The sequence below is a fragment of the Lepeophtheirus salmonis genome, chromosome 13 (assembly GCF_016086655.4).
Source record: "Lepeophtheirus salmonis chromosome 13, UVic_Lsal_1.4, whole genome shotgun sequence".
In the NCBI taxonomy this organism is placed as follows: Eukaryota; Metazoa; Arthropoda; class Copepoda; order Siphonostomatoida; family Caligidae; genus Lepeophtheirus; species Lepeophtheirus salmonis.
The window spans coordinates 41,943,866-41,962,252 of record NC_052143.2 but is presented as its reverse complement, the minus strand read 5'-3'; the positions used below and the strand labels follow the sequence as shown (position 1 = coordinate 41,962,252).

General features: G+C 34.3%; 3 protein-coding genes and 1 long non-coding RNA gene across 4 annotated transcripts; 3 read left to right on the top strand and 1 right to left on the bottom strand.

Annotated features, from left to right (window-relative positions):
• Positions 1-6,430: 6,430 nt before the first annotated feature.
• On the bottom strand, positions 6,431-12,208 carry LOC121127450 (sorting nexin-13). Its single transcript, XM_071893060.1, is given in 9 exon segments — positions 6,431-8,849; positions 8,924-9,051; positions 9,114-9,349; positions 9,473-9,516; positions 9,518-9,679; positions 9,741-10,581; positions 10,644-10,852; positions 10,909-11,020; positions 11,764-12,208. Coding segments are annotated over 6 exon segments (3,078 nt in total). The 5' UTR covers positions 10,398-10,581; positions 10,644-10,852; positions 10,909-11,020; positions 11,764-12,208; the 3' UTR covers positions 6,431-6,998.
• Positions 11,055-11,553, top strand: LOC139907080 (uncharacterized). Its single transcript, XR_011783400.1, has 3 exons — positions 11,055-11,187; positions 11,266-11,352; positions 11,416-11,553. It is a non-coding gene; the product is annotated as an uncharacterized lncRNA (long non-coding RNA).
• Positions 12,209-13,510: 1,302 nt separating the features above from the next.
• On the top strand, positions 13,511-14,536 carry Yip1d1 (Yip1 domain-containing 1). Its single transcript, XM_040723249.2, has 2 exons — positions 13,511-13,731; positions 13,798-14,536. Exons 1-2 carry the CDS (start codon positions 13,614-13,616, stop codon positions 14,334-14,336), a joined length of 657 nt encoding a protein of 218 aa, XP_040579183.1. The 5' UTR covers positions 13,511-13,613; the 3' UTR covers positions 14,337-14,536.
• Positions 14,537-14,592: 56 nt separating this feature from the next.
• Positions 14,593-16,375, top strand: GluRS-m (putative glutamate--tRNA ligase, mitochondrial). Its single transcript, XM_040723248.2, has 3 exons — positions 14,593-15,123; positions 15,199-15,495; positions 15,556-16,375. The coding sequence occupies exons 1-3, from the start codon at positions 14,593-14,595 to the stop codon at positions 16,198-16,200; spliced, it is 1,473 nt and encodes a 490-aa protein (XP_040579182.1). The 3' UTR covers positions 16,201-16,375.
• Positions 16,376-18,387: the final 2,012 nt, after the last annotated feature.

Below are 18,387 nucleotides of genomic sequence, written 5' to 3'. Positions count from 1 at the left end.
GATTATTCTCTTGATATGGCCATGGCCATGGCGTTTTGGATTTGCTGAGGGAGTAGATGGTGGTATTGTAGACCCCCAACTGCTTGGAGTGCGCAGATGGAAATTCTTCGATCACGTTCAGGTGTCATCTTATCGACTTGTCCGTAAGCTAGAGAGCACAAGTTTGTTTTGTTTTGTAACTAATTGTTTTAATGCTTTAATATATCGAAATATGAATGAATTTCTATTACTCAATGTTCATGATTATTGAATTAGTAAGTGTTTAAATTTCAATTAACCACCCTGTATACAACGTATAGTATCATGCCGAACGTTTCATATGTTCCTATATTCGTCCAACGAGATTTTTCTCTCTCCCTCTCCATTTCTTCATTTTTCAATGAATTTCCCTTTACTTTCCCTTGTGGTAACATCCCTGAATGTGTGTTGTACTTTTCCCTTAGTTATTCCTTAATTTCTAATAAATATTTATGACCAACTGACAAGAATAATGAATTAATACATAGAAGGATATGCACTTGAAGAAACAGAGACATCTCCCATGAATATATATAGAAGCTTTTAATTTTAATGCCCTTATGAAATATCTTCTGTAATGAGTCTTTCATTTACTCCAATTTTGGGAAAGTAGGTTGATACTAGAGGTATTTTATACTGAACTCAGTCAAGACCTGAACAACATGGAATTATGGACTTGAAATAAATTAAATCGAAATCAGGGGACTTGAACTAGACTCGATAAAAATAAATGTTCAAGGACTTGGACTTGTGAGCAAAGATTTGAGACTCGTCTTGGAATTACAGGGTAAGGACTTTTTAAGGACGGATGCTACAGGCCCTACTCTCAATGTGCAGACATAAAAACAAGTCGAGGGAATTGACATCCGGACTGTATGGTGGCCACATTCTCTTGTCCCGGAAAGCGACGCTGTTAGCTAAAAAGGTCTGAGTAATTTTCACAGTGTGAGCTGGGGCCCCATCTCGCTGAAAGACGACGTTGCCGTCAGGTAAATTTATCTGGACCCAGGGGAGCATGGTGCCCTTGAAAACGTCAATTAACATGGTTGCTGTGAACTTGTAATCATTCGGGAACCATATCAGGGGCGCCACAATACCGTTGGAGGCAACAATGTCTAGCATCATGACTGATGCTGGGTATTTAATGTTGTTCACTGTTTGAATGTCCTCATTGATTTCCTCGAAGCTCCATCTTCTTTCCATCAGAGGCTACAACGCCTAGGACCATTGTTGGGGCCAGATATTTGGTGTGGTAAACCCCTGGACCTCTTCTTTTGTTTTCTCATGCCAGCGGTCGTACTACCGGCTGTGGAATTGATCAACTTTAAAAATCTTCATGTCCGAGAAAATTTTCATAATTGACCCTTTTGCATTGATCCATGTGAGGAGTTTTTTGCAAATCTCGAGCCTCCTGGCTTTCATGCTCTCTGTGACAAGGTAGCGTGGGGTCCCTGTGAATAAAACTAATCCTCAGCTGTGTTTTATAGCCCTCCTGATTGTATTAGGAGCCACAGAGAAGTCGTTGGTAAGTTGATTTATCGACTTAGTGGGATTCTCATTTATATTCTTCTCCAAACTTAACAAGAACCTCGTATCCCTCTTTAAATTATGCCTTTCACTTCCTGACATCCTTGAGAAGTTTTTCCCATTTTTTTTTTCTTTTTTTAACCGTGGCCAACTTAAAAACAAGGCTCCTAAAACACTTAATAATGTCTGTAATCTTCCACACATCAACTCAAGCATCTAGGAGATCTGAGGTGCCCTACCTTTTTTGCCTGTTGCTCCCTCATGATAATGAAATGACTAAATGATTAGTATAGCTTGCTTATGTAAAAAGAACGGCGGAAAAAGAATATTAAAAAATAATCACGAAACCTTTTCATAGTAATGCTAAAATAATCATTAATTAACAGTCATTGTTTTGCTACCCTACCCTGTATATATACGACAAGAGATCAACAAGAAATTGTATTCCTGTCCTATTAAAAACGGGAGAAGTACGTAATATTTAAAACTTATTACTTCGTTTATTTATAAAAAAGAATAAATTATGAAATAGCCATGATGTATCAAGTGAGACGAAGTAATCGACACCTGACAACAAAATACACAGAGTAATTTTGTGTTAGCAATGCAATACTGTGAGAACCTATTCCAAAAAATTTCAACTCTTCAACTTTGGTCTTGCTCCTCAAACAATACAGCTGCCGTCTCTCACTTAGTGTTGAACCTCGTCTTCTTATTTTGTTTTGCCCCTGATAAGGGATACAAATATTTATAGAGGAATTAATTAAGTTACCTATAACATTTCGTTATTGCTTTTTTAGACAATATATTGATTGATGACCTTTTTTGTAGAAAAGCAAAAGACATTTTTTGATGACGTGATAAAAAAAAATATTGATAGTTGATGGTCATACTGGATACCTCATTATTTCTCTTTTCGTTCAGATCTTTGGAGAATGGAGATTCGAATAAAAAGTATTCATACATGGTATAATTCAAATTATAGTATCTCTTGTGGGAATAAAGACACCCTCGAATCATGTCTTACTTTTAAATCAAAATGCCTATGCATGTCGGAACCTACACCATTTATCCTGGACTCTTCCTTATTTCTTGTCTCTAAGTCATCATCATCACCTGTAATCTAATTTTTTTTACGGTTGCATGTATAGATAAATGAGTATATTTGAAGAAGAAAAAAATGGGAGAGACCCATTATGAATTTGATACGCGTCTTCATCATCCCTATCATGATCCTTAGAAATTACATATTATACCTATGAATGTGTATGATACATACGATGTCTTCGCGTCTAGCATGCAAAATCAAATCAGGGAATATTATTTGAATGAATGCTTCTTTCAACTCCTTCGGCTCATAAAATCAGAGGTAGAAAAGGATTTCAACAGAGAGTATCTTTTATAAGGACTAGTTATTTAATGTATAATCGAAAATTTGAACTTTTTATCCAACGAAAAAGAATTTAAATAGGCATATTACATTCTGCCGATTCAGTGTACTTAGGGCAAAGGACATCAAATGAAAAAGTTTTAACCGTATAACTTTTAAAATAAAAAATTAGTCGTTCCCAGTAGTTTTCATAAAGTTTTTTTTATTAAATTTGGGATAATAAAATAAGAAAAACATTCTATCAAAATAGTTTAAAAAGCACAACATCCCCCGCCCCACACAAAAAAAAAAAACAACATTGCATGGCCTACACCAGGGATGTCCAACCCGTGGCCTGCAGGCCGTATTGCAGCCCGCTTAATGTTTAAGTGCGGTCCACTCCTCATTTTCACTTCAAGTAATAAGGACATATAGCCTGGAAATAACAACTACCCGTACAAAACGGTTAAAACTTTGGTGAGTAACTATCAACAGATACTAGATAGATGTGACTATTTTTTATTTACGAGGTCGAAAACGATTCCGATTCCCCTCGTGTATATATTTTTTTTTCGGCAAAGATGTCATTCGACAAAGTGGCTTTCGAAAATAAGGTCTTTGGCAAAGTGTCCAAGAACCTATTTGATGTTTCCATTTATTCACTTTTAAATTATGTACAATAGAATCCAATTAAGACATAAATGCTTAATACAGGTATATATTTATAGTGGACATTCGTGAAAGTTTCCAATTATTTATTCATAAATAATTTGATAAAGAGGATTTCTTTTATAGAGGGTACATTTTCTTGCTCCTTTGAAATCCAGCTTAAACGGATTCTATTATACATCACTTTAAAGGGAATAACTGCAAATCTCAAATAGATTCTTGGACACTTTGTCAAAGACTTTATAGTCGAAAGCCACTTTGTCAAAGACTTTATAGTCGAAAGCCACTTTGTCAAATATCCTTTCCTGAGCGGACACTTTGCCGACTCAAATATATCTTTCAAAAGATACTTCTAGGTGATGTTAAAATATTGTGCATTTTAGTATCGATATTAATATCGATTGTTCTCTTAATACCGTTACTGAAATCGATATTTAAAAAAAAAAATAGCATTCGTTTAAGGGAAAAATAAGGGGGATATAAAAAATGGTATATTTTATTGATTTATGGTTGAATGTTTATTTTCTTATGCATAGAACATCATCACCTTCTACGGTTAAAAAATTAAACTTTAATAACTTCAAATCCATGGTAAATTATAAAATATCAATGTTGTTTTTTTAGAAAATAAAAAATATATTACAACATTATTCAAACTAAAACTTGATGGGTTATAATTTGTTATAAGAAATATATCAGTTATGAATAACTATTAAATAAGTAGATATTTAATTGATTACTTCCGCAACAAAGTTGAATTATGAGTTATGTTTTTTTTCTATTAGTTAGTTACCAGGATTACGGCATAAGATACAGATCGACTTTGATCAAACTTGGTACAAAGATGATGTATAGTCACAGTGAGAGTCCATTAAACTTTAAGAGATCAAGTTCGAGCTAACAAAAACGTAAAAATGCATAATCTAATATCACTTTGGAAAAATTGAGATACATAACTCAATTTCATTTTATGCCAAGGTTTTTTTCCCTACAGGGTGCCCATTCTAGTTCAAATTATTAAAAAAAAATAATTATATATATTTATTTTTTTGGAATACTGACTACTCAGATAATTTTCAGATTCTTATATTCGTGCTGTAGTACAGCCTTGATGCTGAGAAAGTTATTTTTCGATAAAACACTTGTGGGCTTCATTGAATCTAAAACTCTCCAGAGATTGACAAGGTACACTGTTCTTTTAATTGTTGTCTTAATATGAAATTGCAAGTGGTTTGTGGAAAAGTCATCTTGAGATTGTGGTCCTCGACAACGAGCTGTCCAGCTATCATCGTAACCCCTCTCTGGAAGGGCACCAGAAGGCCATTGAACCTTATCTCCCACTTATGGAACTCAATAGACCTGGTTCACTGCTTCCAAATCCTGAGAGATTCCCTATCTCAATTTCCCTCGGATATTCACCTGGGAAGTCTGAGAGCGTGGCTTCTGAAAGCCTTTATTCAGAGCAAGATATTCCCAGCCTGTTCTTGACATAATTACAAATTATATTTGCTCCTCGTCTAAACGATGTTAATTACAACTCCTGTTTCGAGTACTCAGAGGGATTTTGTATTACCTTTAATATCGATCAATTTAATGTCTCTCCTATAGTTCAGATTAACTATTTAACAGAATTACTCTATTTTAATTAATAAATTACCTTTGCTGTAATTTATTTTCTCCAAAGAAGCTTCCAAGACTATCACGGAGGCAGAGAAATGAGATAAGTCGTGGAAATCCTAACGATATCCCACGCATAGAAAGATGTGTAATCTAAATAAAGGAAATCAATGTGATCAATTCTAACTCAAATTTATTTGCCAACTTCGATATAATACCGATATTTGTCCCTAATACTGTATGAAGGATCATTTTATAGTTTTCTAGGTTTTAACTTAGGCTGAGTTTTTAAGCTTCCAAATAACCTACCTATACATATTATGACCCAAAAAATGGCATTGGCCTCGTAACCAAGGTGAGCAAGACCAATTTATGCAAACGACTACCTTTTTTTTACTCGCAATAAAGTTTACTCTATATCTCAGCTTCTATAATGGGTAAATACCCAATCTAAAAAAAAAAAAAAATCTGATGTACTTTAAGATGTAAAATGCTTCAAGACACATTTTAGAATGCCTAAATTCAACTTTAGTACATACATTTGGGGGAAATTAACCTTTTATAACTCAATTTTGAGACACACTACGATGAAGAAGTTACCCGTATTTTAGCAATTATAATAGGAATTACACAATAAGATTCGAAATTTTAATTATAGATAAAAAACAAATTAAATATTTCCATGAAGGTTCGTCGTTAGCCCCATTATAGTAGGGATCCCCCAAAAAAAAAAAAAGGTATACCATATAAATATATTTAAATATAAGTATTACAGTGTTGATAATTTTTGGGGCTAAGCCCCCCAAAAAAAAAAAAAATCTAACAACACCCCTGTTTACATGTATAAACATAAACAAAGAACGATGTTAAAATATTAACAATATCGCTTTTATTACACAAAATATACACAAGATTTATTCCTATATAATCCCAATCTCCTAGAATTTTGATAATTGGCAATATTTGTTCGCTATGAAGATTGTGTACATCATTAATATTTTTGCTCCCTCTCTACACATCTCTCTCAGTAAGAACTTACTAAATTCTTTAGATGGAAGATTGTTGAAGTTTGTCCTCTCTTGCATCTCTTTGAAATATGTGAGGCAGCTATGTAGAGCTCCAGAAAGGGAACCAAGTCGAGTGAATCGTTTTTCTTTGTATATGCTGAACGACTTGTGAACTCCTTCACGAATACTACACAGATACTATTATTAAAAAAATTCAAATGGATTATTGATCCTTAGTAAATAAATTCATTTATTTTCAATGATGAGTTTAACAAATATATAGGTAGATATAAACATTTCTTTCTTTCTTTTTCTGTATAAATAATACATATCACAAAGACAGAGTTTACTTGCATATAATATGTATGTAAATGCAAGTAAAATAATAATAATAATAATAACCTCAAATCAAAGGAACAAAATTTTAGTGCGATTAATTCATTTATAAAGCAATTATATTTAAATAAATCAATTTCGTTCTCTATTATTTGAAGGAGAAAAGGAACTACTTCAGTGAGAAAAAAAGAAGAGCAACAGTAAAGAATAGGTATAAAGGATAATAAAAGATTTTCTGTGGATTTGTATAGTGGGTCTATGTAGTCACATTGCACTGATGATGAGATGACTAGAGTATCTTTCGTTCTTCATTGTTTTTTACCTTTGAATTATTATCTGAATCAGTAAGCAAACTCTGTACAATTCATCGTTTTCAATTATAACATTCTATACTAATACATAATAATAAAAAAGGGGGTAGTTATCACAAAAATCTGTTCATTTTTTTTTTTTTTTCATCTCCTGACATTAATTTGCATTCTCTGAGAGTTTTTAAGTTCATTTTTGACGCGACTGGATCTAGAATGAAGTTTATAGAATAAGTCTGAGAAATTTTGTTCATCAAATAAGGTTTTTAATATGCCTTCAAATGCAACAAAAACAAGTCTTTTATTTAATATGGGGTGCTGAATCATATCAAAGAGGGTTAAAATCCCTGTACGAGAAGTTTCTGACCCAATAACCCGTCGAAGATCATCGCTCAAAGATGAAAATAGTGCAGACTTGGCAGCGAATCTAGTTCGCATTTTTGTACTTTCATCCCTTGGTGCTCTGGATGCTACAGGAACTCCTTTTGGCCAAAATGAATCCTTTAAAGATAATAAATATTCTGCAATTTTCCCAGGGGAAGTAATTTGAGCAAAGTAGTCAATGATTCTTCGATTTACAATATCTCCAAACATGCTTTTTATGATTTGTCTTAACACAGTTACAATTTGTCGTCTCAGCCATTGGTTGCGGTCCTGTAAATCAAATACCTCGTCCATAAACAAGAGAAGAATACGAAGAGGGATATTATCTGTAGTATCGGCATCAATTGAAGCACTAACTTTTGCATCAAAGTTATCGGATTTATTTTGTAGTAAAGCTCGAGTAAAACCATCCATAAACGTATCAACAGAGTTTAATAAATTACTAGGTACAGCAGTGACTGTTTTCGACACAGATTTGACAGAGTTTTTTATTGGATTGACAATCACTTTTGTGACATTCGTAGAAGCTTCCATTCTTTCCTTTTCATACCCAGCTTGATCTAAGAACTTACGGATCAGATCAAGTAACCCTGGAAATTCTTGAAGATTTTCAGTAAGGAGTAGTTCTCGAATATAATGATTAAGCATTGTAAGACGATTCTCTAAATTTTTCTTTTCCATATTACCAAATGTCTTTTTTGAAGGAAATTTGATTTTATTTAAAGTGGGAAATGCGCCAGAGACTTTTTCATGAAGGGCATAAAAATCAGAATATCTCCTATACACGTGCCATATTTCTTCTTCTCCTTTAAAGTTTCGGCTTTTGACCAAAACAGTGTAAATGGCATATGTTTTACCAGAATCTTTAACAATGCTGTATTCCAATACTTCTGCAGAGAGCACAATCTGTAAACTTTCATTACTACTGCACAATGAAGAATGACTGTTGTTTCTAAGGTTGTAAGAAAGTGTACTGGAATACTTTCCTACATCGTTATTACAGTTGTTGTTATTATTTGAGCTCATGACATATTCACCAATGCTTGATAAGCTCCCTTGCGATGCATTTCGACTATGATTTTTCTTGGCAATACGAATACTACTACCACTTCCCACTCTTTTGTGAGACTTTCCCCCAGGAGATGAATTTCTACTGTGACATTCATCGGATTGGTTACTTGTTATGGATAGGGATTGATAACCCGTTTCATTGAACTCATCGTTATAAGATCCTAAACTGGCAGAATCATATACAAGATATTCTGACTCTTCTTCCTCATCATCTTCGACTTTATCTCTCAGCAAATCCAACTCGGCCAACAACTTGACATACCCCAAAGTTTTTTTGAAAGATTCTAAAAAACGTTCATCGCTTCTTAATTTGTCATAGACCGCAATTTGTGTTTCTTCAAACCATTCAGGATCTGGAGGCTGTGTTCTAATTCTGAAAAGTAACTTCTTAATGATCGTATCATCAATTCGAAGACGAGGATTAGATTTTTCTGATAAATACTCTTCATATATAGAATGAGCTGATTCTCTCATATTTTCAAAAACTACATCTTTATCCTGGTTGGTATTGGAAGGGGAGTTAAGATCTTGGAGTGCTATTGCCTAAGAATATAAAAAGATGTAATGAAATCTATATGATAACAAACATGTAAAATTGGAATAAGGTAATTAATTACCTGTAGTCTTTGCTCAGCAGAAACTTTCCAACCTTCCACATTGAGGTAGAAAAACAAGTAGGATTGACATCCTAAGCTTGACATGTAATCGATAAAATAACTTAAAGCTATGTTGTTTTTCACTATCACTAAATGAGAGGCAAAGAATACAATAATCATTGACATAATATTTATTTTAAAATCATTTTACCTTCAAGGGGCAAATCAAACAGATTCAGACCTGTCCCGATTTTATCCTTCCAGTCAATGACATTTAAAAATCCAACAGAATCAGATTCAAGGCTACCTGATTGAAGGCGATGAATACGAGTGTCAATATTTTTTCTTATGTAAAGAAGAGAACTCAATTGCTGTTTAAGAGATGAGTCCATCTCTCCTTTTGAATCATTCGAACGGAGATAATTAATTTCTTTCACAACATTTTCACTGAAATAATATGTAACTTTTATAGAAATATACATAATTACGTATATTTTTCTAATTAATGACTCTGTGCATATATAAATATTGAATGCAAAAGTGCAATTTAAAAAAAAGATAAATATTCACCGAACAGCTTGTAGTTCTTCAAGACTTTCAGAGTAACGAATGGTTAGAGAAAAAAATATCAGGCTTAATTGTATAGTTTTTATATAGACGGATTATCGTCTGATTAATAAAATCGGGATCACTGATTAAATCAAAAGTGGGCTTAAAAACGACGTTGACCAATAATTCCCTTGTTAACATTCTGAAGGAACTAGTCCCAAAATCTTCCTATAGAATATCAACGTAAGATTCAAAAGACAAAATAAGTATAAGTGAATAAATGACTTACGGGAGGTAAGAGTAAAAAAAGAACTAATTCAGCAATATCTTGAAGAAAATAATTTTCTTCTTGGTGTATGGTGCATACTAAATCTCGACAAATATTCCCTTCCATTGTGGCTTCAGCATCAAAGAAAATTGTCTCTAAATCAGGTAATTTATTATTTTCATCGCTACATCTTTCCTTTTTCATTAATCGTCGAGCCTTTTTAAACAATCTCACATGAGAAGCAACATCGTCAACTAGCTTTGTTGTCAAATAGGGTATCCAATCCACTTTCTGAACTTGTGTTGATAAGGATTTCAAGAGACAGCTCACAGTTTTACTCAGAGACATGGAAAAGGCTCTAGAATATGTCAATTGAGAATGCCAAGAATGGATATGATCACGGAAAACAAAATGAATGATCTCACTCAGAATAGTATCAATATCTGGATGACCACTAATTCGCATATTGACAAAGTCACTTTTCTTTGAACGACGTGTCTCAGGATTAAAAGCAGAGTCCCAAGAGTTTAAATAGAACTTGGTCCGTTGAAAGCGAGAAACCAGATATAATAGAAGAAAAATGCCAATGAATGCACTCAGCGATATGAGTAAAATTCCCAGTACCCCCGAGAAGCCCAGGGATATTAAGAAAAAAAATATAACAATCAAGATCCACATTTTTCCTATAGTTTCATCATTTCCACAATCCAATCCTATTATCTGCGGCTTTTTTCTCGGCCTTCAGTAGTTTAGAATAATACTTTGTATAAGATTTCAAATGCTTCAATTGAAAGTTGAAGGGTTCGACAGACGTTATCCCTTTTTGAGTCAATTCAAATGCTGGATAGTTTTTCAAGAAGTACTGCAAAATAAAAAAAATAATTATAGTAGCTCCATTTTGAAAGAAAGAAACAATGTATCTACTTTTTTACGTAATACGATAGCTTCAATGTGATCGGATTGTATTTGAATGGGTTGAACTGATAGGAAGAGTGTTTCGTATTTCGGAGACAATGCGTATTCAAATTCTTTAGGAGCTATAATATTTGCTAATTTAATTCTAATCTTAGAATGCGAAGTGTCCCTCAGTAAGCAAAGTCTAGGTCGATGATATCCTTCCAAAAAAACACTATCTAAGAGAAAATAAAATATCCATCAATGAAAAAAAAACAAAAAACAATTTACTTACAGAATGAATTGTGATTTTGAAGGACAACTCTGGAATGAACACGAAAGCGAAGGAATTTTTCCTTCTTGAGAATAGATGAGGAAAAGTCTTGAGGCTTTGCAAAGCGAGTCAACTGAAAAAGAGGTAAAGTTAAGGATTCTAGACGGGACGGAATGGAGGTCATTTCAGTGTAAATTGGCTACTCAGATGAGAGGTCTGGGATTTGAAATTAGGGTTGCATTGTGAAAAATAAAATGTGAAATACTGAAAATGGTCGTTGATCTGAAATCATCGATAAAGGTAAATGGGAAAAGGATACATTAATCATTAAATCAGGAATGAATGAAATAATAATAATTATTATAATTTTTGGACAAGAAAGGAAATGTCAAAATCTATCAATACTCTTGATGGGAAGATTGTAAAAGAACGTCATCAGCTCGTAAGGAAGCCTTGGGGAAATAAGTAAGAAGGTTGCAACTATGCCAAGGAATGCTAAGGGTATCAGAGCAAAATTATCCTTTCCAGACATGGACTGAGTGAGGCTGACTCTAAATGAAATCTATGGGTGGGCATGTCGATGCAAGATCTCTTAGAATATAAAATGACATAATTAAATAGAGTTGTGATGCAGAGAGATAAATGGGGAAAGTGTGAGGAGAAGATGAAGGAGAGCAGGAATTGAAGTGAGACTTGTCCCTCGGATTCATTGATTGATTGATTGATTGGAAGGAGTAGGAAGAGAATGACGTCATGTCATGGCCTCAACTGATCTTACGTCATGAGCACTTCCCTTCCTCCCTGCGCCAACTCCCCCTTGAGCTGCTCCACCTTCTCCTCAATAGAGGAAATGCATTTCTACGCAGTTATCCTTACGGAGACGGATCTCAAGACAAGAGCGATTCCCACAAGAGCCACAGAGTAGAGACTCCCAATTACTTTGTGATAGGTCCTTGAAGGCTCCACTACTTCAACTCCAGTGATCTCATTCGGCTTCCTTCCCCTTTCATTCATCCTGAATTCGCATGTTTCTTGTGTAGCAAATGGATTCTTTGTCTCCCACAATCCCTTAAGGAGAAGGACCCAATGGCAATGGCCTCCTGGAGCAGAGAGAGAGAGGGAATCCAGAAGTGGGAAGTGAAGAAATACAAGAACCAAGTTCAAGTCAATAGTCTGTCGGTAGCTCGTACTTGCAAGTGAGTGTGAGTCGACGGTCACAAAAGACTCAACTCTGAAGAGACAGTAACAGTGTTGACAGATGATTGAACAAGGGGAAGGCTGGTTGTTATGTACTAGGTGTTAAATGGAGCTAAGACTGTTTGTTTCTTCGTAAGCTGCGAGCCCTGCGAGCACTCAACACTCAATTCCATTAAGTCAATATGGAACGCGCTCTTTTTTGTGCTTGACGGGAGTGCAAATAATTTATTGAAAGAGCGGATAGACAAAAAATATACGGGAAAGAAATAAGGCCTTCTATTGCACCGGCTGATACCTATGTATATAATTGTAATTCTCTCATGATTCGTGATTTAAAATGGCTATTTTTTATAGAATAGTTGTTAATATTTTGTTTCATTATCTTTATGAAAGAAGTCAAATAAAAATTTAATTTAAAAAATTAAAAATAAAGCTGTAAAGAAAAACAGAACTAACTTTATAAATACTAAATTGAATTTTGCACTATAAACTTAAATAATATTGTTAGGAATTAATACATTTAAATGATTAATTATGTTATGTATTTAATATTTCCTAACATGTTTTTATCTTCTTGTATATTCGTCTATGTAAGTACTGTGTTTACGTGTTGTCTTTTGTAAATATATTAGAGTATATTTGGAATACACATGAACATATAAACAGTGTGTAGTATCATTCCTCCGCGTCATTCTTCCTCTCATCTCTCCCGGTCATCCTGGATCTCTCCTATTATAAATAAGATTGTGTCTCTCCCTCGTCAAGACGCAACAAATTATAATTAAATTTCATGCATACTTGGACTTTTACTAGACCCAACATGGTTCCTTATTCCTCCTATCTCTGTTAGTCTCTTTCGAGAAAGTTTTGCGTGCATCTTAACACGAACTTGGCAATGTTTATGAATAACCTTTGTCTTAATATTAGGACAATCGGTTAGTGATTTGTGATTTATTTTCCAATTGGATCTTACAACTTGTATAAGCACATTGTACAAGTGCTAATTTCTCTGTCCAAAAATGCATTATTTAATTTTAATATGTTTCATTTTAATTAGCAACTATTAATTGATACTATTATTTCATTTGGATCTATTAAAATTATATGGTTAGTATGTATTTATGTTTAATTTAACTCAGGGCATTTGAACTTTATAATGTGCTATAGATTAATGATATTGTAGTAATTTTTATTAAAATTAGTAATATATTTAGTCATTATATTACGGTGTTGATAATTATTGGGGCTAAGCCCCCCTCCAAATGAATAGCATGCAACGCCTTGCTTACGTCAAGTGAAAACACAGAAAATGAGAACATTCTTTTGCACTTCAGTCAGAATAAGAGGGTTACCCTAAAAAAAGAATATTTTTATATTGTTAATTTCATCTCCAGTGTTCGACCCCTAGGTAAGGATTATTCAATGTTTTGAGACAAGTGATGACGTCACTTGATTCCCTCACAACTCCAGTACAAGTCGTCACTCGTCGACTTCGTCGTATCATTCGCTTTTGAGATCCAAGCAGGAAGATGTCTGATCAATGGGGGAATTCCTATGGCGGCGGTGGCGGCGGGTATACGGGGGATTTCTATGATGGATACGGACAACCTGGCAAGGATCTTGTATCCCAAAATTACATGACACCAGGTACGGAAGAGGAAAGATGAGATCCTCTTGGTGAAGTGGTTAATGTGTTGTGTGTTTTTGTTGCAGGTCCAGCAGCGGAGGAGGACGAATTCGCAAACGAAGCTCCTCTTTTGGAAGAGCTGGGGATTAATGTGGAGCACATAATGCAAAAGACGTACGCAGTGTTGAACCCCTTCCACGCCACTCACCCTGACGTAGCAGGAGACTCTGACCTAGCGGGGCCTTTGGTCTTTTGCTTGGCCTTCGGCTCCTTTCTTCTACTCTGTGGGAAAGTGCATTTCAATTACATCTATGGAATCGGGTTCATGGGCTGTGCCGCCATGTACGGCCTCATTTCCATGATGAGCTCCCACGTTTCCTTTACCGTTATTGTTAGCATTTTGGGCTATTGCGTTCTCCCCATTGTCATGCTTAGTGGGATGAGTGTTTTATTTTCACTTCAAGGGTTGGTGGGAAATGTGATCACTGGAGGATTTGTACTTTGGTGTGCCGTCTCTGCTTCCAACTTATTTGTCTTAGCGTTCAGAATGGAACACCAACAAGTCCTCGTTGCGTATCCCTGCTCACTTCTTTATGCAGTCTTTGCTCTTATCACTGTATTTTAAGACATTTCCTGGGTAAAAAGGTATTCAGACTATTGCCCCTATGCCTTATTACTCGTGATTTTAATCAACATTACGTTTGTTGGTGTACCCCCCATTACAATCCTATCTAAGTTTACTAATATCTAAATTTTATACTAATAGTTTTGTTATGTCTCAATTAAAGATGGTATATGAAGATAATAAATATTTTTTTTACAATATTTGAGTTTCTACTCTCATCAGTACCTTTACTTCTTAATTTATGTTCTTCTTTTAGATGCGCATATTATTTCCACATTATATTTTCCGATCTATGTCAACGAGAGTACGGTTTGCTCCAAGTCCAACGGGTAGTTTACATTTAGGAGGATTGAGAACGGCATTTTACAATTATCTTTTTGCTAAAAAGGAAAAAGGTGCTTTCATTCTCCGACTGGAAGATACGGATCAACAGAGATTTGTACCAGGGGCTTCTAAGGAAATTGAACAAATGTTAGAATGGTCCGGACTTTCACCAGACGAGAGTCCTACCAAAGGGGGGCAGTTTGGCCCTTATGAACAAAGTCAGAGAACCCATATTTACAAACAGTACTCGGAAAAGCTTTTAGAGAGTGGATCTGCCTACAGATGTTTTTGCTCAGGAAAACGTCTTGCCTTAATGAAAAAAGATGCAAATCGCTCCAAAAGACCTAATAAGTATGATAGGAGATGTCTTCATTTATCACAGCAAGAAATTCAAGACAAATTGGGACAAGGAGTCCCTTTCACGATTCGCTTCAAACTCAGACCTTTCAAAGAAGGGTATAATGTATGTGATGAATAAATGTTTTTTATGACAATTTGAAACTATTTATTATTTTCTCTATTTATCCTTTGGGATAAGGACTTGATTTATGGTCATACGAATCATGATGTCTATGAATTCGAAGGTGATCCAATAATTATGAAAAGTGATGGCTTTCCAACGTACCATTTTGCTAACGTCATAGATGACCATTTGATGAAAATCACTCACGTTTTTCGAGGAGTGGAATGGCAGGTCTCTACTCCTAAACATATAATGCTATACGAAGCATTCGAATGGAAACCACCAATATACGCACATCTGCCTTTGATTGTTAATTCGGATGGTAGTAAACTCTCAAAACGCCAAAAAGACATTGATGTCAAGTACTACAAAGTATTAAATGGATCGTTAATCTTTATTATGCATCTATTTCTATGTTATTTATTCACTTAGGACAATGGATATTTCTCTGATGCCATTTTAAATTTTCTTTCAACAGTCGGTGGAGGCTTCGACTATCGTGATCATTCCTGTGAAAAAGTTTATTTATTAAGTGATTTGCTACATAAATTTAATCCTACCAGAATATCGACGGTTTCAAGCAGAATTGAAAAAGAGAAGTTAAACACTTTGAATCGATTTTTTATAAAATCTAAGTTCGATAATGATCCAAATGAATTATTTACTTCGATAAAAACGTTGTATCCGGAACTAGAAACAATGAAAGAAGAACACTTTGTTAAGCTTATGGAATGGTCTTGGAATCGCATTAATACTCTCTATGATCTATCTTTAACAAAATCTGTATCATTTGCTTGGTTTCCTCCAAAATATATTTGTCATCTAGATTCTAAAGAGCTTCAAATATTAAAGGATGTCAAAAATATAATAATGATAGAAACGGTGGATTTTTCATCTAGATTAAAAACTTTGGCGAAAAATAATAATATGAAATATTCAGAAGTTATGAAGTTCATAAGAAAAGTGTTATGTGGGGAAACACAAGGACCTCCAATTAAAGAAATGGTCGACGTTGTCGGTTTAAATATGATCCTTGATCAAATTGATCGAACTATTTCCTTTAATACGTCGAAATAAAATTCTTTTATATTCTACTATTTTACAATTATTTTTGATAAGAATACTAAAGAAGTATAGGCTAATCTTCTTAACTCTTAAAAAATTTAAAACATTTTTTGTTTCTTCTCAAAATTAAGTTCTTTGTCAATTTTTTCATTTAAAAAAATAAAAATAAAAACATTATGTCAAAAAAGCCAACATTATATAATTTGGCCCCAACTTCCAAATACATTCCGATATACATATCCAAGGAATAATAAAACAGTTTTCCTTACCATATCAAATAGATACAATATTAGCACGAATCATTGATACATTTTAATTTATTATTTTGAAGCTCGAACAGGCAAGGGATGGCTAAAAAATATCGAAGATATCTACCCAAATAAATCTTTTAGTCTTACTTACCACTTAGGAATCAAGGACATAAAGATGTCTTTACGTAGGGATAAGCGTATTCAATTATTTTCCTTCAATAACATAACTAATCATCCCTACGACGGATTAATACTTTAGTCTCTAGATAGCTATCTGGGTGATGAATAGCTACGACATATAATACTAGAAACCTGTAAGCGAAGGTATGAGTTGATGTGTGTTTTTGTGAGAAAAAAATCTGATTTTATTTTTCAACAGTCTCCTAGTAACCCTACACACTTCTCCCACCGAAATTACATTGATGTGAGCATCGCCGGAGACTTATAAAGAGTTATATTGATGATCCTATATTGAAAAATAAAAATTCAGAATTTCATATCAACTTTTATACGAGAGCTGCCATCTTCACGTTGAGGTCGGAAACTTTTCGGACCAGCCTCTTATGGATATAATTTGAGCACTATGAATACAGTACCGTATATCAGGAAGATTTTTCGGTCCGCTTTACAAGGGTGAACGGTTGATTTTCAGTGGTGAACGTGGGATATTTAAACAGGGCAAATGCTACAGCATAGATTAAATCTTGCAAGAATATCGTCCAATGGACTGTCTCATTATTTTCTTCAGGCAAACATTGGGAAAAATAAAATTCTAGACGGAAAGTCAATGCTGACCTATTCATAAAGGAAGGAGTATATGGAGTATAAAATGCATGGTGGAAGAATGAGAGAAAAATTTTGAACTAAACAATTAAGTCAAACAATTTAAGCCTCCTTAAATATTTTTAAAATAATAACGGATGAAGATAATGAACGAGATTAAACGGTTACATCGACAGAAAATAAATTATGTTCACAAGTCTTGATGTTCTTAACTCGCATGTATACGTGGTGATGTGTTTGAAAAAAATTGCATGTGTTCTTTATCATGATTAGAAGAAGAAGTTTTTCCTCTCTTTCCTTGACGCAAAGGTGTCAATCAAACTGTCCATGTCTTCATGGAGCACCTTGTCCACCATGACCCTCTCTATGTTCAAGAGGGTGAGGGAGGAGAGCCTCTCCTGGTCCATGGTGGTCCTCATGGTTCTTGAGCCTTCTTTTTGGGCATTGAAGCCAGGATAAGATCAAGCTCCGGCATCAGGCGGAACACTCCCGAGCTTATTAACTCCGCAGGAATTTTGTGACGAAACCTCTGGAGAAACATAAATTTTAAACATATAATGCAAAATGAAACATTATAATATTAAAAAAATTTATCTCGATTGCAATGAGATCCTATGCAAAATTTTTGGACATTGAGTTCAAGACCCATTGTTATTTCTTAACTTTTTTGAAACGGACTTTTCAGATCTTGGTTCAGGCAGTAAGGTTTTCTTTAAGAAAGGTTCAACTCTGAAAAAATTTATTTCCTATTTTTGATTAAAAACATAATTAATTTGAAAAATCCCTTCATTTGGAGGGGGGCACAACCCTCATCCCTGCGGACTCCCTGATTCCTACAAACAAGCTTTGCTTAATTAATATAGATGTTACGATTAATCTGCAAAATGCCCGGGCAATCTATACAATTTCCTATAAGTGGTCAATGTTAACTCATTAAATAACTTCATTTAGATTATCAGTGAAAATGATTGTGAGTAATTTCATTATTAGAACAATTAATTGCAAGACATTTGATCATTGAGGATTTGATTAAGATACAATTTCATTGCAAACAATTGGGTAATCTATTGTAGAGATGCCCAACTTGCGGATCGTAGGCAACATTGCGACCTGCCGAATGTTTACGTGTGGCCCACAAATTATTCCTACTTAAAGAAGTTTAGCA

Bases quoted from the DNA above. Each gene is read 5' to 3' on its own strand.
- GluRS-m (XM_040723248.2), top strand. From the start codon at position 14,593: ATGCGCATATTATTTCCACATTATATTTTCCGATCTATGTCAACGAGA. The intron at 15,124-15,198 runs GTATGTGATGAA...CTTTGGGATAAG, and splicing joins CTTTCAAAGAAGGGTATAAT to GACTTGATTTATGGTCATAC. The intron at 15,496-15,555 runs GTATTAAATGGA...TTATTCACTTAG, and splicing joins TTGATGTCAAGTACTACAAA to GACAATGGATATTTCTCTGA.
- Yip1d1 (XM_040723249.2), top strand. From the start codon at position 13,614: ATGTCTGATCAATGGGGGAATTCCTATGGCGGCGGTGGCGGCGGGTAT. The intron at 13,732-13,797 runs GTACGGAAGAGG...TTTTTGTTGCAG, and splicing joins CCAAAATTACATGACACCAG to GTCCAGCAGCGGAGGAGGAC.